Source organism: Leuciscus leuciscus (assembly GCF_965113295.1).
Source record: "Leuciscus leuciscus genome assembly, chromosome: 23".
Classification (NCBI taxonomy): Eukaryota; Metazoa; Chordata; class Actinopteri; order Cypriniformes; family Leuciscidae; genus Leuciscus; species Leuciscus leuciscus.
In genome coordinates this window covers 5,477,333-5,504,559 of record NC_138747.1, presented here as the reverse complement: position 1 = coordinate 5,504,559, position 27,227 = coordinate 5,477,333, and the positions used below count along the sequence as shown (strand labels likewise).

General features: G+C 40.1%; 1 protein-coding gene across 5 annotated transcripts; it reads left to right on the top strand.

Moving 5' to 3' along the window:
* Window positions 1–1,311: 1,311 nt before the first annotated feature.
* wnk2 (WNK lysine deficient protein kinase 2) lies at window positions 1,312–26,812 on the top strand. Of its 5 annotated transcripts, XM_082155725.1 has the most exons (31): window positions 1,312–1,424; window positions 1,510–2,025; window positions 3,402–4,087; window positions 7,143–7,315; window positions 7,587–7,807; window positions 7,939–8,096; window positions 8,447–8,535; window positions 8,900–9,119; window positions 9,250–9,532; window positions 9,780–10,261; window positions 12,158–12,262; window positions 12,387–12,425; window positions 12,889–13,056; window positions 13,256–13,672; window positions 13,968–14,189; window positions 14,289–14,329; window positions 14,539–14,698; window positions 14,782–14,898; window positions 15,126–15,296; window positions 15,416–15,467; window positions 15,566–15,772; window positions 19,263–20,107; window positions 20,364–20,421; window positions 20,531–20,598; window positions 20,819–21,402; window positions 21,504–21,754; window positions 21,863–22,075; window positions 23,170–23,268; window positions 23,757–23,801; window positions 25,498–25,751; window positions 26,029–26,812. In XM_082155725.1, exons 3-31 carry the CDS (start codon window positions 3,461–3,463, stop codon window positions 26,326–26,328), a joined length of 6,669 nt encoding a protein of 2,222 aa, XP_082011851.1. In that variant the 5' UTR covers window positions 1,312–1,424; window positions 1,510–2,025; window positions 3,402–3,460; the 3' UTR covers window positions 26,329–26,812. The 5 variants fall into 5 exon arrangements, with proteins under 5 accessions (XP_082011851.1, XP_082011852.1, XP_082011850.1 ...); XM_082155726.1 differs by having other exon boundaries at window positions 1,395–2,025; window positions 23,170–23,244; XM_082155724.1 differs by having other exon boundaries at window positions 1,395–2,025.
* Window positions 26,813–27,227: the final 415 nt, after the last annotated feature.

Here is a 27,227-nt window from a genome sequence, read left to right as displayed (position 1 = left end):
AAATAATGAAAACGTTTTCATTTTTGGGTGAACTATCCGTTAAGTCTACGACTTTACAAGTTCACTCTGATAACTGCAGATATTCAAATAGATGACTTTAAATTGGCTGTATGAAAGAGTTTTATTCTCTATCTTGCATCTTTTCTTCTGATACTTTTAAGATATTTAGTCTTTTATCTTTTCTGTCCTGAAAATCTAATACCAATATCGTTTGAATCGGAGTATTCTTGAATTAAACTAATGTATTTGTTTTAATTTTATTGTCAGTTTATTGTAAAACAGTTTTTCTTTTTCTTTTTCTTTTTTCAGGTCCTATTCAGGCTATTCATGGAAAGTGCCTACATATCTTGGGACAGAGCAGAATAATTGAATTGTAGTTTAAGAGGGAACACCGGCAACAGTTCAATGTGTCAAGTTCTTAAAGTACAGACTCATGACAGACTAATTAATTGCAGTAGCCTATTACAGAAGAGCAGTTTCTATAAATACCTCAGGCAATGATAAGATATTTCTGACCCTCACTGCACATGTTCCTTTAAAATCTCTAAGTGATAAAGATTATCCTTTTACAGTATAATAAATTGTCCATACACTTCCCATTATTGAACAGAGCACTATAAGTGATTTTGTCTGAATAGAGACCACAAAGTGTTGGAACAAATTTATCAGTCTTAATTTATGTGACTCGCTTTGAGTAATATATATATATATCCATAATTGCCTTTAATGTCAAGCACAAAAAGTGCTGTTGTTACAACTTACCCCAGAACTGGAGTGCGTTGTTACACTAATGGAATACATTTTTCATCTTATCTTACATCTTGTAGCAAACTGTCATTCTACTGTGCAACTTTTACAATAAAATCAGGAAAGTGTTGGGTATGTTTAGTTCACCCCGTAACTCATTTCGGTAACATGATCTTACAGAGTCCATGTTACACGTTACATGTTGTTACTGTATAGTTGCAAGTAACTATGCATACTTTATGGTTATTACTATAGTTACATATTTACTACGTAGTTAGGCTACTACATAATTACATGCAACCAAACCCCTATTCATAACCCTACATGTAGGATAGTTAATTATTATTACTCAAGTACTTAATTGCACTGTAACACGGACACCTTAAAATAAAGTGTAACCCAAATGTCTTACTGGTTAAACGATGTAGCAACTCACCCTTTGGTCTCCATTATAAGAATGCAGAAGCTAGCCGTAAATTATATTGCAGAGGGAATAAACAAGCTTTCTCCAGTAGGTGGAACATTCTCTTTCAGTAAGAGATGAAGAGAAGGAGGGGAGGGGTGAGAGAATAAAAAAAGCATCGTCATATAACATTCATTCACATTAAATATTCAGCAGTCTTAACCAAGTCACGTGGCGAGAACAGGTGATATATTGAGCACAGTAAAGAGATGCTGTATGTGAAGTTGCTGTAAACTACTTCAAACTTAGTTATATTAATATTAGTTCAACATATCTGAAGATTAGTTTTGTGTCTGCAGGACAGTGACGTGTCCTGTTCCGTCCTTCAGAGCTCATGGTCACGTCACGAAGGTTTGGGCGGACCCAGAGTCCCGTGTGGTCCATGACGACCCGTGCAGAGGAGGATAAGGGTACCGCCTAAAAACACACGCTTTTATTGGACACACAGTGTGTTGCTAGGCGCTGCAGGATGTCCGTAACAGAGCATCAGTCAGCAGCACTGTAACAGAAGCTAACTCTGAACGCTATAATAACGAGGGAGGAATCTTTAGGGAGGTGTCGGTGCCGTATTATCCGAGATGAGGAGAGCATTGCCGCAGTGAGCAAATAATCTCATCAACGGGCTGTGGATTTCATGTCCCCTACAGACGCTGACATTTATAAGAACCAAGGGTGCTCGGGTTTGAAGCGGCTATGTGGTTGCTTGGTGGAAGTAGATGTCTGAGATTAAAATCTTATTTCAAGGGACAGCTGCGCACTTTATAGTTTTGTGGCGGCTTAAACAACGTGACAACCGCTGTCAGCTACCCAGCATGGTGAGTTAGATACTAATATTAGTTTCTCACTGGATACAATTCTTTTCAAATATTTTAGTATTTTTGTGGCATGAATTTCTGATGTAGGCTATGGGAGTTTGCCTCGTTGGCTACTTGAAACACAAGTTAATGCCATTAGTAAGTATATAGGCTATTTTATGTTGCTCTTTTAACTTATTGCATAAATATTTGATCATAATTGATATGAGCTATTATATGTAAACGAGGAGTCTGGCAGTCGGTCCTCAAATGATGCCGAACTGCGTCAGTAGACTAGCATTGAAGGTATGGCAAACCGTTTTAACATTTATTCCTTTAAAAACTAATAGTGTTTATGTTTCTAGTACTTATTTAGTTCATTACTAGTAAGGAATCCAATAGAAAATTGAATTTCAATTTCTCTAACTAGTCACTAGTGCTAGTTATATTACCTAGTCTTTGCTGCCAGTCGTTATGGCCATAACTATGTTACTGGTGACAAATTTCCAGTATTCTTGTTGTTAGTAGAACCATTTCAAATCTTACTTGTAAGAGTTTAATGCAAAATAACCATAAAGTTGCCATTCTGACTATACTGTATATGGCAAGTAAAATAAAGCAATTTTTACTGGTGAGATTAAAAATGTTACTTGTAACAACTGATTTTTTAAAAATATTTTTGTTATGTAAATATGTCCTAGCAATAATTATATACTAGTAAATATGGAATAGATACTAGTAACTAGTGTGTTAGTGTTCCTGCAGCTAGAAAAGGAATAAGTGCTAGTATGGAAAAGTGCTAATTAAATAGATACTTATGATTTCTGGGATAAGTGTTAGTTTCTAATGAATAGTTAGTGAAATAAAGTGGTACATGTATGACGTCAGAACCCAGAAGTCTAATTTGCTGCTGGTTCCTTCGACATTTTCCTATGTTTTTTTCCCTTCAATTTATGAGTAAAATAAAGTCTGTGGTAAACATATCTTGACAATATTTTGATGTTTTGTTCTACAACACACACTGCACACACTCACACCCCAAACTGTCTGATCTAGTTACTTATTAAAAACGTACGTTTTCAAAAACGAACATAACTGATTATAAAATTTGCGTTTTCGCTATGGGTGTTAAATTTACATTGTAGAACAAAAGTCAAAGTATAGTCAAGTTATCTTTACCACAGGCTTTACACATAAATCGAAAACCCCCATTATAAAACCCCATGGGAAAATCTCGAAGGAAACAGCGGCGAATTAGTCTTCTGGGTTCTGATGTCATACCTGCACCACTCTATTGAAACAGATACTAGTCATTATTGAATTATTTACAAGTAGGGGCATGCTAGGAACGCAAAATAGATTCTAGTTAAAGGAATAAACTACTTGCCATATTGCAGGTGCATTCATTCAAGGAGGACCACATAAACGGCTGAAAGTCACAGATGAGTGTCCGGCGATGGAAAACCTGACTGGATCCAACTCTGAGCCGCAGCCTGAGGGCATCACAGTTTCTTCTGTCCCCTCAAAAAAGACTGCAATTTATGAAAATGGTCACGAGCATCCCACTCATATGGACCCCACAGCTGCAGCACACAGAGGGGCCAGCGATCCAACCACATACCCTCTATTAGATTACCGAGGTCTGGTCCGGCAGAGATTTATACGCAGAAGTTTGTGGTTCTCCGAGTCAGAGGATCAGGAACTGGAGGTTTCAGAGTGTGACACCACCAGCAGTCCCGTTAAAAGTGCACGTATTGTGGTCCAGAGGAGTTTTAATGCGAAGAGTCTTAATGCGAAGAGTCCGGTGGGACAGGGAGACTGTGTAAAAGAGAGCTTCAGCAAAGAGCCAGAGACAAGTGAGGCTGAGGAAAAACATGATGAGGAACCACCTGAAACCTCCAACAGCGGGGACAAAGCTGGGAGTGACGAGAATGAGGAAGATGCCGGAATGAAGGCGATATCCACCTCTCCGGGTGGACGCTTTCTTAAGTTTGATATTGAGCTTGGCAGAGGGTCCTTCAAAACAGTCTATAAGGGCCTGGACACTGAGACATGGGTGGAGGTGGCCTGGTGTGAACTTCAGGTAAGAAAACAGATACTGTACACATTCTGTACACAAATTTAACCACTGGCATTTCAGTTCTTGCAATGTTTTGCACTCCTGTTGGCCTCCTCTCAGGCTTTTTCTTTCTTGTCGTTGTAGAAAAATAGTGTCAGATAACCAACAGATCCACTTAATTTGTTGGGTGTAATGACTTGGCTAAGCTCTAGATGTGTAGGATATCAATGATCTAGAAGTAAAAACTAAAAGGTAGTTTGTTTAAATTTGTTAATAAACACAAAGACTATATTTTTCTGATTGATCCTGTTGCCATTCAAAATGCTTTCTCCTTGTACATGTTTGCCGGTTCATCCGATATGACTTCTTCCTTTTATCAGCACTATTGATTGTAAAATGGAGAGATTGAATCACCATGACCAATTCTATATCAGATTTCCTTTGTTTAATAGTGTTTCCGTGTGTTGTCAATGTCTAGAATCATTTGAGGTTCAGCTGAGTTCAACTGAGAATGCTTAGTGTTAAAATGTTTCTGAAATATTTAAAGAACCCGATTATGTTGAGTGAGAGATTATTTTGACTGCGCCGTAATTCCTCTTGCAAACAGCTTTGTGCTGCTTCTAGCCTGTGCCAAAGCTTTTAATATATATCAGAGCTCACTAAAATTTCCCAGTAGACATTTACAGTAGAAATGCTGAAGGGAGGGGACACAAACAAACTCTGGAGAGCAGCAATGCACATCCCTGGAGGATCAGTCCCTCCCTCTGCATACGGGTCATGTGACAAGATCTGGTCATGTGCACTTACCTGCTGAAATGATGCAACAGTGCAGGGTTATCTATCACACAGTTTCTCGTAGTATTCTCTCTCTCTCTTATACAGCGTATGTATATATATATATATTGAGTCTCTCTCTCTCTCTCTCTCTCTCTCTCTCTATATATATATATATATATATATATATATATATAGTCTCTCTCTCTCTCTCTCTCTCTCTCTCTCTCTCTCTCTCTCTCTCTCTCTCTCTCTCTATATATATATATATATATATATACACACACACACACATATTTTTCAGGTCTAAACCATAAACAACACATAAAACAGACAACAATTTTTTAGACGCATAGTTTCTTACATAAATAATACCCATTTGCCCTTTATAATAATAAGCAATACTTCATGGACTACTTGCTAAGCTTATTTTCATTTTGGGAACAAAAGATAAATTGTGCATTCACTGTCCATGGAAGGATGACTAGGCAGTTATGATCTCTGGAGTTCTGATGTTATACATGAGGATGCTCTGGTTTTTGTTTCTATGTGTGGGCGATTTTTGCTACTGTGTGTTACTGTATGTACTGCTGTCAGCTATTGTTTGGGGCATGCCGTCAGTTTTGGTTAGGAGGATTCATCCTGCTTTATGAATCTTAAAATCACATGGATAGAGTTAAGGGAAGCATATAGTTCCCAGACTGCATAGCAGTCTCTGTAAGACAAAAATTGCTGAGGCTCCCAAATCTGCAAGGAGGGAGGAGAGCGAGCAAGGGAAAGACAGAGGAACAGGTCAGATGAGGTGAAGATGGCTGTGTACTAAGAAACATGGCTTCCCTCACATTAAGCACTAGCGTTCTCAAGACAACATAAAGATATTCCTAATGGACCATTTTATGTACAGCTGAACGCCCAACCTGATTTATCCCTCATTTATCCGACGGGGATGCATCAGGAGCTGACAGTATGTATGAACAAAACTGTTATCTGTGTGTGATGGAGTCTTCATCCAAGACACATCTCAGGGAAAGATCTTAGTGCCACTCCCTGGCCATGCATAAAGCAAAAAGCTCATTTCCTTTTGTGAGAGCTTTTGATGTTGCACACACACCTCTGAAAGTAATCAATGTCACCGTGTTTAATTTGTGTGTTTAAATTTGATTAGAAATGTAATGAAAGATTGGGATAATATTACAACCTATTAACATATTTAACTATAAAATTCCCTATCACGGCATTGCATATGCTTTTTCTTATTTGTTAGTCACTCTGATAGAAACAACCTAGGAATCATGTTTGGTCTGAACTGACTGTAGACTATAGAGTAAATGAGATGGAAAATTAAGAATAGGGGGAGGTCGAATAAAATACATGAGTCTCTGTGTGTCCCTGAGTTCATGTGAGGTGTTAGATGGTGCAGTGTGGGGGTGGGTCTCAAGAGGTTTTATGGGGTTGCACATTGCCTGATTGTGAGGGACAGAGATGTTACAGATACTCCCTGTCAGCGTTTAGCAAATATAGAAGCAGGAAGAGGGCAGATGCAAAGGTATTGATTTGGTCAGCTTCTTGACCATAGATACACACCAGAACGTGAACCACCAATGACTCTGTAACTGTAGCATTCTCAAGCCTAGCATAACGGCTGTACACACCAGTTTAAGCCCAACTGTACCTCTCTAACAGTTCTATGTTGTACACTGAATAAAGAGACTTTGGGTCAATTACATGTTGTTTCAGTTCTATTAAGTTTATTTGAAAAACCCCAATATAAAATGTTTTTTTTTAATTATGCTGTTTGTGTTAATTATATTTTCTGCATTGTACTCCATATCAAAGGCCTACAATATGTTAATCCCTCATCTCTCTCACAGTGAGGAGCTTGCATATTTTGCCTTTTATGTTGCATCAATATGCTTTAACTGTAGTGTAGTTGTTGTTTTCTTATCACTTTCCTCGTTCCTGCCTTTGATCTTCTTCTTGACTTTCTTAGTCATATCATGTTTAGAGACATTGTCTCCACGACCACACAAATTCAAAAATACAATACAACAGATAGAGTCTATCCTAAGAAAGCTATTACAGGGAATGTGCGCTTTAAATCAATAAAGATTGACTTAAATGTCTTCAGAACACACGTCGTTCACCGGTCAAGAGTTATTTCGTATAGCTCTCTTTTCACTGAAAGGAGGATAATTGAGTTACCATATGTTTGTTTATCAATCCATTTCTCTTCCCACCTGTTCATCTGTCTCTCTTACTTTTCTCCTGCCATATGCCTGAAACCTTGAACACCTTGCCTTTCCAGGATCGTAAGCTGTCCAAAGCGGAACGTCAGAGGTTTAAAGAGGAGGCAGAGATGCTAAAAGGTCTTCAGCATCCAAACATTGTGCGCTTCTATGACTTTTGGGAATCTCCTGTTAAGGGGAAGAAGTGCATTGTTTTAGTCACCGAACTGATGACATCTGGAACACTAAAAACGTGAGTCACATAAAACAAAGACATGCAACAGCTGATGCTATCACACCTGGGGAAGTAACTTAGTTGGTATACATTAAAGTAAAGCATTGAAATCTTGGTTAAGATTTGAGTTGCTTGCAATGGGACACCGAGTAATGTACAGTAGATCTGCCCTGATGACAACTTGCCCAATAATATGACATGCTCCTGAAAATGTAGCAGATTTTGTGATATTGAGATTGGTGAAGAGTCAGACACAATGATCTCTAACCCGGTTTCTGTTAATATGTAGGTATCTGAAGCGATTCAAGGTGATGAAACCAAAAGTCTTACGAAGCTGGTGCAGACAGATCCTAAAAGGTCTTCACTTCCTCCATACGAGGACCCCTCCCATTATACATCGAGACCTGAAGTGTGACAATATCTTCATCACTGGTCCTACAGGCTCAGTCAAGATCGGAGATCTTGGCCTGGCCACACTAAAGAGAGCTTCTTTTGCCAAAAGTGTAATAGGTAATGATGAGATTTAACAGATTAGGCTATATTGAATACAACATTTAAACAGCAAGTTTAGATGATGTAGATTGTAGCTTGTTATGGATAATTTTAAATTAAATTAAATAAAAATGTTCTTCCTCTTTTAGGTACTCCAGAGTTTATGGCCCCTGAGATGTACGAGGAGCACTATGATGAAGCCGTAGATGTGTATGCATTTGGGATGTGTATGCTAGAAATGGCCACATCTGAGTATCCATACTCAGAGTGCCAAAATGCAGCACAAATCTATCGCAAAGTCACTAGTGTAAGTTTGAGCAAACTGCTGCTCACCGACCCAACATTTATATTTTCAGAATGGAATATTATTTAAGTTAAAATGCTGTAGAGGGACTTATTCATGAAAATGTTCATAAATACATTGATACATTTTCACATTCAGTTCAATGGCATAATGTACGCACAACTGATTTTACTTACAATTTATGTAGATAATAATTCAGTGGTATAATGTCATGTTCTGTAATTGCTGTCAGGTTTAAAGGAAAATGTTTCCTTTGAAACTGCTGTAAAATTTCCTTTCACTCTCTAAGATTTTTTAATGAAACAACAATGTGTTTGTGTGTATGTTGGGTTCCTTATTAATTTTCTGCACAGGGTGTGAAGCCAGCCAGTTTCATTAAGGTGGCCGTGCCTGAAATAAAAGAAATCATTGGAGAGTGTATCTGCCATCGCTGGGAGGAAAGGTGAGTCCATCAGCCGAACAGTCTCCTGTCACATAACCATAAAGATCAAAAGGCCTCTGCTCCTGTCAGATGTGGCACTTGTTGCATGATCAGACAACCTATTCTTGGATAGCTGTGACTTTATTTAACTGATACGCTTTACAGTAATTTGCCTTTGCAGTAATTTGAACCCTGCTAACGACATTGATTCTCCCCTGGTTATTAAATATGTCTGATTGTAAATTGCCTGCATGGATCGTCAATCAGTTAAACAGCTCATACCATTTACTACAGCAACATCGTAGAATTGTTGATAGTCCTTCAAGATGTCAGACTTTTTTTTCCAGCTCTTTTCAAAACAAATCACATCTTTCTCTCCTAAAAGGTACTCCATAAAGGACTTACTAAACCATGCATTCTTTGCGGAGGACACAGGTGTGAGAGTAGAGCTGGCTGAAGAGGATGACGGCAAGAAGTCTTCCATTGCTCTGAGGCTTTGGGTTGAAGACCAGAAAAAACTTAAGGGAAAGTATAAAGACAGTGGTGCTATCGAGTTCACCTTTGACCTGGAGACAGAAGTCCCGGAAACAGTTGCCCAGGAAATGGTAAACAGATTTTTAGAAATGCAAAACTTTTAAACGCATGCATAACATGCTTGTGGTTTGGAATACATATTCAGAATGTCAAGAAGTAAAATTCATTACTTCAGAGTTGTTCAATGATGTTTTCTGGCAGGTGGATTCTGGCTTCTTTTTAGAGACTGATGTGAAGATTGTGGGTAAGTCTATCCGTGACCGTGTGTCTCTAATAAAGTGGAGACGGCAGCGGATTGTCTTAGGCCGTAATGGAAAAACAGAAGAGAGCATCACCAAGACTGAGGCACAGAATGTCCTTCAGGTGCCCTCCACAGGGCCACCATTGGGTGGACCACCCAGTCTTCCATCCGAAACTGAGGAACTACAGACTGAAGCAGTCAGCCTGGTCTGCAGTGCCCCGACTAGTGCGACTACAGCTACACGTGAGAGACAACTAGATATCCACACAAAAGATGATACGTTTTTTTTTCCCAATGACTTTAAATTCTTAATCATGTAAATGGATCTATTAGCAATATCCACATAACCAATAAAATGTAATGTAGAGTATTTCACTTGATTAGTTAGTTATTTAGTTTAATAATTTATTTTGTATAACTTACATAATGCAGATATGCCAAAATTGTACTTGCTTCAATAACTTGTGTATGCACTTTGTGTTGTTTGCAGACAGCAGTTCAGGCTCAACAATGATAACAGGCCATTCAGGCAACCAAGACAGCACCTCTCAGCAGTCCCTTTCGGAGTCCATTTCCACTGGCCAAATGGTTTTAAGCCCTCCAGCACAGCTTCTGGCTCAATTGCCACAGTGTACCCAACAGCCATCTACTGCACACCTGACTCTGGGGACTCAACAACAACCTTCTCTACAAATGCATCAAGGTGTCCCACAACAAACCATAGGCCAGTTATTCCACGGGGCCCAGCAACAACCTAGTCCTCAGCAAACACAGGGAGCCCAACAACAGCCTAGTGGTCCCCTGCACCAGGTTACACAAGCACAGGCCCATGGTTTGGTGCCTCAAGCACCCCAGCAACAACCCACCATTCAGCTGCACCAGCAATATCAGCAGTCTGCTCATCAGCTACATCAAGGGGCTTTTCAGCAGTCTTCGGTACACATGCATCAGAGCTCTTACCAGCCTTCACCTGTAAGTTTATACTTAAATTTGCCTCATCATTGCAGTTGAGCTTTACTTTGTAGGAAAAACTCTAAAGCCACCGTCTTAATTCCCATTCATTTCTTCCCTTGGCACTATGTTTTTTAATGACTGTCTGAATAAAAAAAAAAATTGTCTTTTTCTCAAACTGTGACCGAATGAGCAGCGACATGGCAGTATTCCTGGTGAATTCCGAAGACCTTTGCTAGAATCTGATAACTTGGCGGGGACCAGACGTTGCAGCACTTCATTCCTTGACACATTACAGAGGAGAACTGACCTACAGGATTTGTTAGAGCAGCTGCATCATCAGACTTATAGCTGTCCCAAACCTGAAGCAAGTTCTAGGGATGAAATAAATCAGTCGCTGTCTACAAGTGACTTTACAGTGTCTTCATCAGTCATAAATTATGACCAGGCACCAAATAATGTTTCTAAAGACACCTCTGAATATAGTTCACAGCAGGTAAAAATGAATTCGCAGTCCCAGACAACGTCATTCAGTCGGAGGAACTCTGATATCCACCCACATTACTGCCAGGCTTGTAGGGCACTATTGCTGGCTGTAAGGTCAGGGGGTCGAGGGTCTCTCGGTCATGCCTCTTCACCCTCTTCCTCCCATATCCACCAAAATATGCCATATGTTTCCTCATTAAAACCATCATTCTCACCTGATTTGGCTCATTCAGACTCCAGCTCACCAATTTATATGACCCCACAGTCTCCATATATATCCACACTGCCTGCAAAGCAAGTTTCTGTTCTTGAGAACATATCAAGTTCAATACCAGTTAAAATCACCCCACCCTCTCCAGTCCATAAATGCCGTTCTCCTGCACAGATTCCTGCGACAACTCATGTGCCTAACATGTCACCACTAAACCATAGCATTGCCTTTCCCCCTGTCTATATATCTATTCCCTCACCAGTTCACATGTCTCCCAGACATATGTCTTTATCTTCACCAGTTAATTCAACTTCCCCACTCAAGTCATCATCTCCAGTTTCACCTATCTCCTTGAGCGGGCCACATTCTCATAGTTTGGGAGACAGCTCAGATTTGTCTCACCTCGATCGCTGTCTACATCATATCATCAATCGGCGTACCAGTTCCCCTGTCTTGACTGACAGAGTACCTCCTCGAGATGGCCACAGTGATACTTGTGTTAACAAGTTCCATGTACCTCAATTCCAAAGCGTAAGCTCTTTGTGTGTACCCCTATCACATCTGGAACAAGGGACTTTTTCTGTGCAGGACAGTGAAGTTGGACCAGGTCTTGTGGTAGGTTAAAAATAAAATGTACTAGCTATGATCCCGGCAGAGAAATCTAGAAACAAGAGAATCGCTTTTGCCTCACCCATACTTTCCAAGCTTCTTCACCTTCTTTGAAAATGTTGCTTCCAGAATATGTTGCATTGCTCATAAATCCCTCCTAGTTTTATGCTCACTTGTATGTAAATTTCATACTTCGTACTTTGTTTCTGAAAATAAACTGAGTCAATTTTCTCTAATCACTGCTATTTCCAAAAGAATAAGAAATGAGACCATCTTCAAGGAACTATTATGTCCTTTTGAAGGGCACAGTCTCTTGAAAGACTGCTAGAAGATGGCACAGCAAGCTGACTGAACTATAAATGACTGCTACTGCAACACTGCAAATTATCCCTGTACGTGGTCCCTTTTAAAGCAACATCCCCCGTGTGTAGAGTTGATGTCACACATTTCCCCTTTTGTTCCCTGTCAGTAGCTGCTAATTTACCTGTCACATCAAACTGTATGCTGGAGTTACTGTCCTGCAAATATCTTGAAGAACTGCCATTGGCTGTTAAATCCCTAATTGCAAATGTTCCTATATTAATATTTGTTTTTGTGCATGTGTTTTTCAGCCTTCCACACAATTGGTTTCATCTAAGACCGTCTCTGCTCCAGCTACTCCTGTACCACATGCTCGTCCACAGAGCATCCATGCCTCTGCCCTCGTAGCACAGGAGGTAAGGCTGCTATTGGTTCGTCTTCCCTTAAATGAGGATGGATGCATGCCTGTGTGCTAGCAAAGTGATAGTTTGCTAGATTAATTTAGAATTTTGTTCTTCCTTGTGTTTGTATTTCTCTCAGTTTCATCTTTATTTCCATCCTGAAGCTTTCCCGCCTCAGGTAGACACAATCTGTATAAACATCCTCACAGTCACAGGATTTTGGTTTCAGTCATGCCATAAATGTAGCAGATTATTAAAAGTCTACTAAACAATTAATAAATTCAGTTTTACCACTGTTTTAGTTGGTAAACTAAATCCCTGGGGTTGCTCAACAATGAATAAATTCAGTTTTTACCACCGATTTAGTTGGAGATAAAGATATCTGCCAGCGTTATCTGTGGGAACTGTTGAGTAAGTGTTCCTCGAAATTAATTTCACTTGTTATGCTAGGAGACAATCTGAGACGATTGCTATGTTTTTAATGCATTGTGTTGTATCTGTCACTATAATCAGGTGAGATAAACCCATTGAAATTATATAATTAAAGAATTACATGATGGCTGAATTCATTTAGGCGTTCAATTCTCATATGTTTTAGCATTTAGCATTCTTTATTTCTTTTTTCTCTTTGTCTTTTCCAGACTTTATCATCTCTTCAGCCCCTAGTGCTGCCATCTTCAGATGCTCAGTTCATTCCACAGCATCTATTACAGTCAGCATCTTCAATGCTCAGCACCGCTACCCTTCCTCCACAACCACAGCTAAATGTTCAGACACCCCTTTTCCAGCCTCTACAAATCGCCACACAGGTCAGTTAATGAAACCTTAAACCAGGCCTATGTGTGCAACACCTTTACTCGGATATCGCAACAAGTACATTCTGTAGCAAGGGTGAAATTTCTAGATGGTTAAACAAAGTCAAGGTATTTTCTTAATTCTACATGCAAATATGTAGCTTTATAGTTTACCTCTGGCTGTTTACGCTTTATCTTGCTCTTTATTCTTTAGTTTCCTTCGGCATATCCTCTTTTGCCAGAAGGGGGCACACCTGCAGGGACAGAGCCAATACCTTTCTCCTCAGTCTCTTACTCTTCTACCTACCCCACAAATGCTCATCCTGTCTCCTCTCCCTACTACTCATTAAGCCCTATCAGTGCTCCTCCTCCCACACTATCTATGCAGAATGTATCCTGCATGCTAGGAGCAGGCACACCTGTCTCCACCCCTCTGAATGTTCCTACCCCTATACCTCTCCTGGCTATGGCCCTGTCCCCACACATGCTTCCTCCTGAGCAACATCTGCAGCAAATGTACTACCCAGTTCCACCACCAGAAGGTGCCATTTTGCAACCTCTACCCCAGCCAACACAACCCTCCCTTCCCCTCCCTCAGCAAGACCCATCTATTTCTGAACCTTTTACAGAGGTAAATGCTGTGGTTTCTTTCCTGCTTTGAGCAAGGATTGATTTATATATTGGGAATGCAAATCAAAATACTTTCTTTGATCACATAATTGTTGAAGCTCAGTAATTACTTTGGGAGGGACAGCAGAATGGCAGTACATTAATCGGAATTGGTACCTTGTCATAGCAGTAATTTCTGGATAATTAATGCTATTCAGTGAGCCTTACAATTGAGGGGTCTAATCTGTTTTCAACTGGAGTACCCTCGCCATGAGGAATTGCAGATCCTGACCCTATCTCATAACATTGTGTCGCAGATCCAGTCTCCTCCACAAGACAGGCAGTCAGAGACAAAGTTTCCCACTGTCCAAGCCATACCTGAGACCGTGGAGCCTCCTCTGCAGCCTTCTGGCATACACACAGGATATGCTGTTCCTGAGAGTGCTGGCATGCCTAGTACAACTCAGCAAACAGCAGACACTGCTTCCATGCCAATTCCTCCTGGGCTAGAGCCCAGCCCATTTCAACCTAACACAGAGGTAACATTAAGCATGAACAACATCCTTTATCTAACTATTATATGTATTCATCAAACAAAGTCCCAAATAAATAATTTAAATAATTATGTTTCCTTACAGGCACCTGTATCTATTCCACTCCACAGTTTTGTATGTGACAGGTAGGAATAAGTTGTTTTTCTCTGAAAACAATGAGAATTGCATACCTAAATGTCAGCCATTATGTCATTCTTTAATTATATAATTTACAATGTGAATATCTGGACTGTTTATAGTGGCAGATACAATACACCAAAACAGGAGCAATCATCTCAAATAGTCTCCTGGAATGCTTTTTTAAACTTCAGGTTATTCTGTTTTGTTTGACTAGCCTAAACCAAGATGCATCTGGTAAAGAAATAAGTGACAGCTTTGAAGGACCCACTGGTGGAGGAAAGGGTGATGGCAAACCCAGAAAGCACCACCGCAAATCCGCTCGAACGCGCTCACGCCAGGAAAAAATTAACAAGCCAAAGCTAAGCATGCTAAATGTAAGGATTAAACATGTCTTCTTTTTTAAATATAATTTTTTGTGTGTGTGTGATTGCCTTCTAAAACGCCCTTATACATTCAGGTTAGTAATACAGGTGACAAGATGGTGGAATGCCAGCTGGAGACACACAATCATAAAATGGTGACTTTCAAATTTGACCTAGACGGAGATGCACCTGAAGAAATAGCCACTTATATGGTAAGATTAATGTTCTGCGTGGAAATTCAGAGTATTACGAAACAATATTGTCATGCTAAAGATTTAAAATTTAGCTTAAAATGTCAATTTGTATAGTCTAACATCAGATTGTCTTGTGCATAAAGCTGTTTTATTTGATTCTATTACCTGTTCACATAGAATTCCTTTTCTGTGCAACCTTGCACTGTTGCACTTGCACATTTTTGTTTCTCTTATTTGTGTACCAGGTGGAAAATGGCTTTATTCTACCAATAGAAAAGGAGATTTTTATAGATCAACTTAAAGACATTGTCGACAAGGCAGAAGACATTCTAAGCGAGGACATGGATGGAGAGAAGATATCAGATTTTGGGAAAAATCATTTGCAAGGACCAACTCCTGGAGATGAAGGGGGAGAGGTACTACATGGAACATGGAGTCGAGTCATTTAAAAAATTGAACATCTTAAAAATAGAATTGAATTCACTAATATCACTAAATTGAATTATACTTACAGTCTCCTTCTATTATTTTCCAGGGAATAAATGGACAGCAACCTGGGGCTCCCCAGCCAGTGTATCAGCAAAATGGTAAACTTTCTTCCTCCTATAATTGGCGAATTTAAAATTCATGCTCGCCAAATGTTTGCTAAAGTATGAATGTATTAATGATCTTTTCCTTTGCTCAGTTCTGCACACGGGTAAGAGGTGGTTCATCATCTGCCCTGTGGAAGAGGCTCCTGGTGCCAGTCGAGACGCATCCTCTGATGGAGGTCCATCTACACAATCTCCATCCACAACAACAATAACTGATGGGACAGCCACTTATCAGCCTGGTGAGAGTGCTTCAGCCCATCCTCCTGAACCCAGCACAGGATCTGCTTCAGCATCCATGGGTAATGTCTGCCTATGACATGACTTAGTGTAACTGATACAGATACAAGGAAATATTGGAAGGAGGAATGAACTGCCAGATATGGGGCTGATTATTGCAACAACAAAAAAACTAAGATTAATTGATTCAATGATCTTAAAGGGATAGTTCACTTTGAAATACATTTTTGGTATGTTTTAGCTTACCTCAAGGGCATCCAAGATGAAGGTGTCTTTTTTTTCCGCAGTAGTTTCAATTTTGATATTTACACTAGATGTCGCCTTGTCTACGGCAGTTCATTGGAACGAATGTCTTTAATGGCCGGTTCAGATTACACGTTTTTAGCCCGATTTTGCCACGATCCGTTTGACTTAGAGTGTCGTGGGAATTCTTATACGACAACGGGCGTCGGGACGCAAGATTCGATCGTTTCATCTCGTATAGTGTGTCATAGCGGGCGACAGCCTACGTTGCGTCTGCGATGCTTCACGACACCACGACAAAAAGACTAGCATGTTTAATTTTTTTTCGGTCCTCCACGACGGGTTCTAGCACGTGTGACATTGACCAATAGGAGCACAGACGCATTTCCATACACAGCTTTCAAAAATGCCGAAACGAAATAGAGACGATGGTGTTGCTAAGTGGAATTATGAAATGGAGGAAAGGTTCGTGGAGCTGTGGCAACAGTACTCCTGCCTGTATGATGTTTCATCGAGAGAGTACCATGACAGAATTAAAAAAGAAAAATGCTGGCGAAAAATAGCAGAAGTACTTCAGCAACCCGGTGAGTAACTGACTGGAATTAGCATTAAGCTAACTAATCATTCATTAAATTGTACTTCGCTAGGGATGGGTACCGAAACCCGGTATTAAACGGGCCCCGGTGCTGAATTTTGAAAGACCGCTGGATCGTTAAGCTCGGACGTTATCGGTTCTGCTGTCGGTACTGGAGAAATTATGAAAGTACACGTGCTATTTATTATTGCTATTAAGAAATTATTATCTTGCGAATTTAATCTCGCCAGCTACTTCTATATATAATAATATTGAACCATTTGTCTGTGATGCATTTTTGCTAAAGAGAGAGTGTGTGTGTGTGTGAGAGAGAGAGCGATCTTTAACGCAAAGCCACGGCGCGCGCAACACAACAGCCCTGCTTAATGAGTGACGATGAGGACAGAACATTCAAAAGGTTACACTTTAGATCTTTGATATTAAACTAATTTTATTTTAGATTTAGATTTTGGCTTCCAATGATTATAAAAAAGAAGATATTTGAGGTGTAACCATTAAAAACTAAAGCCACATTCTCTCCAGCGCAACTTCCTTCCCTTCACAGAGCGATGCGCTGTCATTTCTCCCTAAAACCCAAAAGTAACGTCAGAATCTGCACGATCGGTGATTGTTGTAAAATGTAGTCTATACTGTTGCTAAACTGCGGGACGCGTTTGATAATAAAAGGCTATTAAAAGTACCAAAATTGACGCAAAAGACGCTGTTCCAAAATGCGGTGCACGCTCTGAAACACACCGCAACGAGACAAGCAACGTATATTTTGGGCTTCGTGTGCGCATCTAAATGATCAAATACACAAATATGTCAAAATGGCCGTCTTGGAGATTCACTTAAACAGTTTATTCACTTAAATACAGTTTATGTATTAAATCGGCGTAAATAGTTGGGAGAAAATATGAGGCTTAATAATGATTAGATCTGCATTTGGTCTTAAAGAGGCAGCAGTCTAATAAACCTGCTGACGATTGCTCCATTAATGTGAATCAAACAACAAAAGGCAAAGAGAAAATCAGTCACAGCTCTTGAATTATATAAGCTTTAATCTATCTATGATAAACTGTGCAGTGTTATTTTACATCTGACTTTATTAGATGTCTTTTTAACCCATATTACTCCTGAACAGAAATGTCAGTGGACATTACTGAAATTAAAGCACTGGGTATATCATTTGTATATTTGTTTTATTGTATACTTTTTTGTTTGACCATGTGTTTGTACTTTGTTTTTGGCGTCCTGTCTGTCTATATAAAACACAAAAGCCAGCACCCTTCTGCAAAACATACATGTTTTATTTGTTTTGTTAAAGCATTGCTTTTTCTTTTGCTATAGATATTTATTTTACATTTCAAAATATAAAGCAATATTAATTATGTCCTAAATAATTTTTTCCCCTTTTTTTAATATAACAAAAAGAACCGATAAGAATACCGTTAAAGTACCGGATCGATAAGGAGTATCGGTAAGAGTAGTAATACCGTTAAAACCTTAACGATACCCATCCCTATACTTCGCTATAGAGAAACTTGTTTGTGTGATTGTGATTATGTATGTGTGTTACGAGTGAGAATGCGTGAGTGTGTGTGAATGAGTGAGAGAGTGTGTGTGAATGAGCGAGCGAGCGAGAGTGTGAGTGAAACATATTTTACCTCAAGTTCTCTTTGAAGGATTGACAGTACATACTGTCCTCTTCGTGCAATCCAAGAACGTGTCCATTGTCGGGTTTTCTTTCTTTTTTTATCTTTTTCTGAACACAAGACAGCCAATAGGAAAATCGCCGCTTCATCCATTGTTTGTTTACGTTCGTTTCCGGAAGTCAGGCGCTACTAGTTTCGCCTTCACGCGCGTCTTCAAAAACGACACGCGATGACTGGTCTGGAAGAAACGTGTAGTCTGACATGGTTCTTGTCCACGACACGACACGATTTTAGGAGTCAAAATCGTGTAATCTGACACAGTGACTATCGCATAAGATTAAAAAAACGTGTAATCTGAACCGGCCATAAGGCGACATCTAGTGTATATATCTATGCACCAGTCTGCGTACACGTCAGATCAGATCATTTGGACGTGGCTGTGTATAAGCGGTAAAAACGATATAAATACTGTTCGTTTTCTCACACAAACCACTCGTTTCGTGACTTAGGCCATCAATGTGTACTTACGATCGGGAATTGTTTAATTTGGACGACGGGGAATTGTTTTAATTTGGACTCTGTGCATGCTCTTTGAGATAATGACCATAGACCTGCATTATATGACTGACAGACAAGAACGGTTTGACCTAAAAATATCAAAATTGAAACTACTGCGGAAAAAAAGACACCTACATCTTGGATGCCCTTGAGGTAAGCTAAAACATACCAAAAATTAATTTCAAAGTGAACTATCCCTTTAATGCATTACAATATCATAATCAGACTGGGATTGAGCAAGAGAGACCCAGCTTGTTCATGAGAGAGTGTGAAACTGTGGAATCAGTTTCATTCTCTGTTATGTGGTTTGCTTGAAAACTCATAAAAGTGTCTCTAATCATGCTGTGAAATGCTGCTTTCAGAGTTTGTGCTTATAGACAAATAATAGGTTTTAAAAAGTCTCTGCAATATTGTGATTGGTGAGAATCATTAGTGTGTCGTCACAGCCCTACTCCTAACAAAAAGAGTTAAATAGATGTCTGTTAATTTTTTTTAGGATATGTTTTGTCTTTCATTCCACAGATTCAGAAGCCTGTGCCACAGCGCCTCCATCAGGAGGAAGTGATCCCTATGGGGTTTGGAGCCCCCTCTCTTTGACCACTACTGATCCTTTTGCTCTGGCTGCTCTTTCCCAAGCCCCCCCTGCTCCGCAAGCCGCTGTAATGCCAGCTCGGTCTGCTTCCCATTCAGAGGAAATGCCAAATTTAGGCTCCGCCCAGGTCAATGTGCAGCAATCCCAGCCATGCATGGATCCTCAAAGTTCTGTTTTTGTGGATGAAAGTGGCAGATTAGGCTCTGTCTCCCCTAAGCACACTGCTCAGCAGATGGCTGAAATTGCATGTGCTGTTTCCATGGTGGAGGACGTGCCCTGCTGTCCCTTGGTCATGCCGCTGTCCCTAGAAGTGAGCAGTGGGGCTCAGAGATCATCCTCTGTGATGCCACCACAATCACAAGACACTACGTCTGCTCGCGAACATCTCCACTCCATTACATCTAGTCGAGTGGAACGTGCCCAGCAGCCTGTGGTGTTGCAGCAGCCTGTGTCCACTGTGAGTGGAACTAAGGCACCTTCCCTGCCCCAAAGCCCTGCTCCTTCCCAGCACCACTTTGTTCCTAGTGAATCAGATGGAGAGCGTGGCAGAGGAGGGTTTGTAGACAGCACTATCAAGACACTGGATGAGAAACTGAGGAATTTACTGTATCAAGAGTACGCTCCCATGTACCCATCGGGAAGTGCTGCTGAAACTCCAGGATCTGGCACAGAGTATATCCAATCCCCATCAGGACCAGAGTGTGCGTTGGGAGGGTCAGGAACCAGCACACCTAGTCTTATGGGAGAGGGACGATTCAGAGCAGGAGAGCAGTTGGTAAGTTTAAGCTCCATCTGCCATTTTTATGGGGTTTTTTATAGACAGTCCCAGGATTTTTTTATAAAATATGGTTATTAGGTATGGGGCATGGGTAAGTATTTAAAGTTTTGTATGATCTTAACTATGGCTATTACCAATAGCTATTCCCTAATTTTCAGCATGTCTTACTTTTTTTTTTTTTTTGAGGGTATTTAGAAGTTAGGATTGTGTTTGATGGATCACCACCTAAAAACATTAACTTTTTGCCTTTTAGCCACAGATCCCAGAGCGTGTGGACAGTTTAAGTGCTCTCAGTGACTCTGCCGTTGGAGGTTAGATGATATTTTCTTTCTTATCTTCTTTTTTTATCAAGAGAATCGTTCTTCATGAAAAATTTATCATTTACAAACAATAAGAACATAAAGCCATCTTTATCCACAGTTACTGTGTCAAGGAGACACGTCATGCCACACTCTGCCTCTTGCTCTGGATCTAGAAGTCGATATAAGGTACATTATGTACAGCTGATTTCTGCAGAAAAATATAGGTTCAAAGATTGTTTATTTCCAGTTTAATAATCTAGGTGCCCACATCGAGTTAGTCCATTTTCCCCCAAATATTTATTCCCCCTCATTTTATGATGAGATAAAGGTTGTAAATATGAAATATTTTGTCATATTGTCACATCAGTATATTGTCTTCTTATTTTGTTTGATTACTCTGGATTAGATGATGCCTAGCTCCACTGACATCCTGTCAGGTCAAGGTCGAAAGCAGCGCAGCTTGAGCAGCACAGCATCTCCAGCGCACCCTGGTGGATTTATAGGAGAATGTGCAGTGTACGAAGAGCCGACTGTTTCTGCCACCACTGTCGGCAGGTTCTCAGTTGTCAGCACAGAAGATGAGGTCACGCGCAGAAAGCTCAGCAGCAGATATTCTGCCCCACCTGACTTTTATCTAGACGCCCCACCTCCCCTGACCAAACGAGGCTCTCTGCCAAGGGCACAGACCTCAGTATCAGCGGATGTCACTGTTCACACTCGCTTCATGTCCTCTGACTCTGGGGCAGAGAGCAGCCCTGCCAAAATGGCACCTACAACCCCATCCCGCCATGGGAGGTCTGAAAGGAGAGGAAGTGACCTCATGAAAAGGGCGGTGGCTTTTCTAAAGCGCTCCGGCCGCAGCAGTAGTGTGCAAAGCTCTGATTCGCCAAGCAGAAAGGGAGGGGTGTATGGATCCTATGTCAGCAGTGACAATGACTCCGAGATGGAGGATTCCGATATAAAGAGGGAGCTTCAAAGACTAAGAGAAAAGTGAGTTTATCAAGTGTCTATGTGTATTTATGATGGAAAGAAAGTAATCAGAGCAAAAATAAAAATTCTTACTCACCATTGCTTGCTTCATCTTTGTACAGGCACATGAAAGAGATAACCGAATTGGAGGCCAATCACAGAGAAGAGGTTGAGCTTCTCTATATGAGATTAGGGAAACCACCCCCTCCAGGTCTTTACATCCCACCCACAGCACCCCCTGCTGGACGCAAGCGCAGGACCAGCAGGCACAAACTAAAAGCTGGCAAACTGCTCAGTCCTCTAGTACAACAGCTGAGAAATGTTGCCTCTAAAACTAGCGACTCCAGCAAACCTAATGATTTAACAAAATCAGGTTAGTTGGAGTGTTCATAAATCTCCATACATAATAAAGACATTAATAAAGTACCTTAACATTTGGATTCTACCCAAGAGCATTATAACATGTCATTTTCTCTTTCAGCTGAAGCTGCCCTGAGCTTGAATGGGTCTCCTGCCAGGGCTTCCAACTTGTCAGATGGCAGGGCTAATTCTGGGACCGGGACTCTGCCTTGTTCTGTGTCTGAGCCGGTTCAGACCCAACAGCCCTGCTCTCTCAAAGGATCTCTCTCCTCCGACAACATCTACTCTGGTCTACAGGGAGAAGGACATGGGCCGCGCAGCCAGCCTGGCCAAGGTGACTTTAACTCTGATTTCCCAGAAGTCTGGCTTTGTAGCAAATCTTGAATGATTGATTGATTTTAGAAGATTATCTAGATTATCATTAGCTTTCCTGTAGCTCAGTGGTAAGAGCATTGCGATAACAACACAAGGTTGTGGGTTCGATCCCAGGGGATTGCACATACCTATGTATAAATGTATAGGACAATGCAATGTAAGTCACTTTGGATAAAAGCGTCTGCCAAATGCATAAATGTAAATGTAAATCTAGTCAATATAATTTGATCACCCACCTGCATAGAAAGAAAAATATCAGGTGAAATTGGCATTAAATTAATAATAATAATTTGTTGCATTTATATTGCGCTTTTCTGGGTACTCAAAGCGCTTTACATAGAAGGAGGGAATCTCCTCAACCATCACCAATGTACAGCATCCACCTGGATGATGCGACGGCGGCCATATTGCACCACACACCAGCTTATTGGTGGAGAGGAGACAAAGTAATAGAGCCAATCAGTATATGGGGATTATTAGGAAGCCATGATGGACAGAGGCCAATGGGCAAATTTGGCATGGATGCCAGGGTTACAGGGTTAATGACCACAGAGAGTCAGGACCTCGGTTTAACTTCTCATCTGAAGGACTGTGCTTTTTGGCAGTATAGCGTCCTCATCACTATACTGGGGCGTTAGGACCCACACAAACCACAGGGTGAGGGTGAGCGCCCCCTGCTGGCCTCACTAACACCTCTTCCAGCAGCAACCTAGTTTTCCCAGGAGGTCTCCCATTCAGATACTGACCTGGCTCAACCCTGCTTAGCTTCAGTGGGCAACAAGTCTTGGGCTACAGGGTGATATGGCTGCTGGTGATTACATTGATAACATTATGAAATTTTAGACATGCATATGTAAAATTTTCTATGAAATCCTTTTTCTTTAAGTGGTTTGTAGAATCCTCAAGGCGAAAATTGAAGTCAAGTAAATTCAATGGGGCTTTTACATGGATGCTTTGACATTAACAAGTGGAATTACAGCCAGATTTATAAATCCATTAAAATAATGGGGTTTTTTCTTACTCTTTCTCTCACCTCTGCACTTCTGTCCGCAGGCTGGCCTCCTTCTCCCCAGGCGTCTGCACAGGTCACCTATAAATCCAGCAGTAAACCACGCGCTAGATTCCTCAGTGGGCCTGTTTCTCTGTCCATCTGTTTGTATCTCTCCTTTCCACCATTTTCCATGTCATATCTTGGGAGCCCCTGCTATCTTTCTCCCACTCTATTCTTCTCTTCTATTAATTATTTATCAGTATTCATGCTTCATCTTTAATTATTCTGTTTTTCCATCCTGTGTTTTTTCTTTCCTGATTTTTTCTATCCTCTGTTTATCCCAACACAATTCTGTTTTTATTCAATTGTCTGTTTTATATGCTTCTAGATACTTTAACTAGTTGCGCAGCTTGACAGTATTAATCTCACTTTAATTTAACTTTTGCAAGCCTAAAACCAACACTGTGACTTTAAACCTTGTTCACAATGTTATTTCCGTTCTATTTTCAGTGTTACTTTGATTTGTAATAGCTGACCCTTTTATTTCAGTTCTAACTTTTAAACAATAAATTATACATTCCACCTCTTTATATGTCTCTGTGTGCAGCGATTTTCTACAGAAAACTAATTTTAACTTTTCTTTTTGTAGGGTCAACCCTTAAACGCCTGTGTCTGGGTAAAGAACGTGGCAGCAGTAAGTATTGTCTTTTCTTAATTTCAACACTTAAAACTTTTAAAATACAATTTGCCTCAGCTTAAACCTTGACACTGTTACTCCAACTGTTATCTGGGATAAAAAATAAAATAAAAAGTCACTCTACGGACATATTACAACCACCATAATTGCATGGGCCTAAAACATATTTAATAAAAGTATATGAATGCAAATGCTTCTATTTAAGTTAAATTTATTAAGAGAGTTAATACAGCTCACAGTTTATAACACCTCAAATATCACATTCTCTGTGTTCTCAAAAGGGCAGATTGAGCTCTCTATCACCCCCTTGAGTACTTGTTACTACAGTTGTCAGCTATGTATAATTGGACACACATTTGCTATATGTTGGCCAAGCACACGAGCAGGTGTATTAATAATCTATTTATAGTTAAAAATAATTATTTAAAGGGTTAATTCACTCAAAAATGAAAATTCTGTCATTAAAGGGATAGTTCACTTTGAAATTAATTTTTGGTATGTTTTAGCTTACCTCAAGGGCATCCAAGATGTAGGTGTCTTTTTTTCCGCAGTAGTTCCGCAGTAGTTTTCACACACTAGATGTCGCCTTGTCTACGGCAGTTCATTGGTGTGTATATATCTATGCACCAGTCTGCGTACACGTCAGATCAGATCACTTGGACATGGCTGTGTATAAGTGGTAAAAACGATATAAATACTGTTCGTTTTCTCACACAAACCGCTCGTTTCGTGTCTTAGGCCATCAATGTGTACTTACGATGGGGAATTGTTTTAATTTGGACTCTGTGCATGCTCTTTGAGACAGTGACCATAGACCTGCATTATATGACTGACAGACAAGAACGGTTTGACCTAAAAATATCAAAATTGAAACTACTGCGGAAAAAAAGACACCTACATCTTGGATGCCCTTGAGGTAAGCTAAAACATACCAAAATTTAATTTCAAAGTGAACTATCCCTTTAATTTCTCACCCTCATGTTGTTCCGAGACTTTCGTTCATCTTCAGAACACAAATGAAGATATTTTTAATAACATCTCAGTGATTTCAGTTTTTAGAGACAAATATTTTCTGAAGAGACATGGTCACTTTATACACTGAACAGATTTAATTTAGGCTTTTATTCACATATAAACATTCAGCAAAGCACACATCATTTGTGGTAAACGGAAGCTCAAGCATGCTTGCTTGACGTGAGAGAACCAATGAGGTCCATTCTCTTGTTACGCATAATGTTTGAGCTTTCTCACGAACCAATGAGGTTTATTCTTGCACTTCAAGCTGGTTTGGTTGAGCTTCTGTTCGGTGATCAAGGTTTTTTATGTGAATAAAAGTCTAAATTCAATCTGTTCATCATATAAAGCGATCGTGTCTCATCAGAAAATTTGGAGTAAACCGCTCAATTCAAATGGATTATTTTTACGTTCTCTTTGTGAACTTTTTGAAGCATCAAAGTGTTAGTTACATAGCTGTCAATGGAGAGTACAGAACTGGCTCAGATTTTATTAAAAATATCTTAATTTGTCTTCTGAAGATGATGGAAAGTCTTAAGGGTTTTGGAACAACATGAGGGTGATTAAATGATACAGAATTTTTGGGTGAACTAACCATTTAATATAATTAAAGAAGGTATGTATTGCATTTCAGCTCTTTTTGTGCTATTCATACATCTCAAACCAACTTGTTTCATAGGATCTGGAGCAGCATCAGCTGCCTCTAATCAGTCCCCAATGCCTCCTGGATCAACTCCTCCTCCTCACCAGCCAATTGGTCTCGCCCAAGCACAGACTAATAACAGCAACAACAAGACAGATGATGCATTCACACAGCAGCTTCAGAGACTCATGGATAACTGGGCAGAAGGGTTAAGGCATCCTTCACGCTCACAATCCCTCAGTCTAAGACCACAGCAACTGACCCGATCCAGGATCTGGAGCGCAATAGAGGTGAGATTATTAAAATACTCCCTTACCAAATATTAAAGGGTATGAAAATGAACATTGTGATATTATTTACTCACCCTCGTGATGCCATAAAATTCTTCAAAAAAATCTATTATATGGATTCATACAGGTTTGCAATGACAAAAGGATGAGTAAATTGAATGATGACTGAAGTTTCACTATCTTTAAATTGTGATGATGATTTTATGCCTCTTCAATGCTCAGGTTAAAAAAGGTTGGTGCTAACTAAGAAAGATATTCTGTGATGTCTTGTCTTTAGGCTCCGGTTTCAACAGAAAGATTGAATGCTTCCCAGCTGCCTCTTTCATGGCCGCAGATTGATTTCCATGCCCCTGGGATGGCGACTGACACTACACAAGTACTCCAGCGCAGTTTTTTGGTGCCCGGTAGCTCTTACGGAAAGATGCTGGATGCCCAACACTTAGACATGGACTACTGGCCAACAATGACTGGCAATCTTAACCAAGAAGTCTTTGCTTTCCCTGCTATGCACTCTCCTTCTTGGACAGCACCTTCTTCCCCCAGCGAGGTTCCTAGTTCTAGAAATAGGACCATGTAGCTTTACCATCACTGTACCTATTCTTCTTACTCTGTCACCGAAAATACTTTAGTTTCTTTAGAGTGCTGGTTAGGCCTTTCGGTGTGCAATTCTATCTGTTGCAGTTGCTAGCATGTAGTCGTTTACAATGCGCATGTAGTAATCCCACTTGAACATGTAAATATTCAGGCCAACAATGTAGACATATGTGATGAATCAGTTATGTACATTGAGTATTATTGTATATATTCATATAGCCTATGTAGCATAACTGAATTTTAGCATAGGCATATGTACAGAACGTATATTTTTCATCAAAATTTGTTTAGTTTGCTTGTGTTTGTGCAGAATCAATTTCCTTAACACTTTGAGCTGTACACATATGTAAATGCTATAAGGTAATATGCTCTTAAATTTGGGTAGATGTGTATAGACACTGTTTATAATATCTTCTGTAAATATAAGCTCTATCTGCATATGTGCATAAACCTGACATGTGAATGAAGTTGAGGTTTAGGTTAATCAGTGGCTTGGGTTGTATTGTATCACATCACAGCTGGGTGAAAACACTGGAGCTTGGAGCGATGATCATGACATCACTGTGAATTTTTCACTACGTCCTGCAGCGATCACTAATTTCACAATGAACTGGTCAACAAAACACATTATCGTATGCTAGAAAAGTAACAACCACGAACTGCACTGAGAAACAAGAGAGAACTTTAACAGACTGTACATTTCAGGTGAACAAGCCTGCAAGAGTGCCTTGAACAGCAACTGCAGACTGTGCTGCGTACCAGCCAATGTACCCAGGGTAAAGGTGACTGCTATTAATCTTCTGTTACCAAGCATAACACCAACTAAATTAATGTTTTCCCCACCTGCAGTTTATGATGTCCTTTATGGATGTTTATAAAATG

What these genes read in the sequence shown, in the direction of transcription:
- wnk2 (XM_082155725.1), top strand. Translation starts at nt 3,461, where the DNA reads ATGGAAAACCTGACTGGATCCAACTCTGAGCCGCAGCCTGAGGGCATC. An exon ending in ATCTGCTTCAGCATCCATGG is followed by an intron (nt 15,773 to 19,262) that starts GTAATGTCTGCC and finishes TTCATTCCACAG; the next exon opens with ATTCAGAAGCCTGTGCCACA. An exon ending in GGGTAAAGAACGTGGCAGCA is followed by an intron (nt 23,802 to 25,497) that starts GTAAGTATTGTC and finishes CTTGTTTCATAG; the next exon opens with GATCTGGAGCAGCATCAGCT.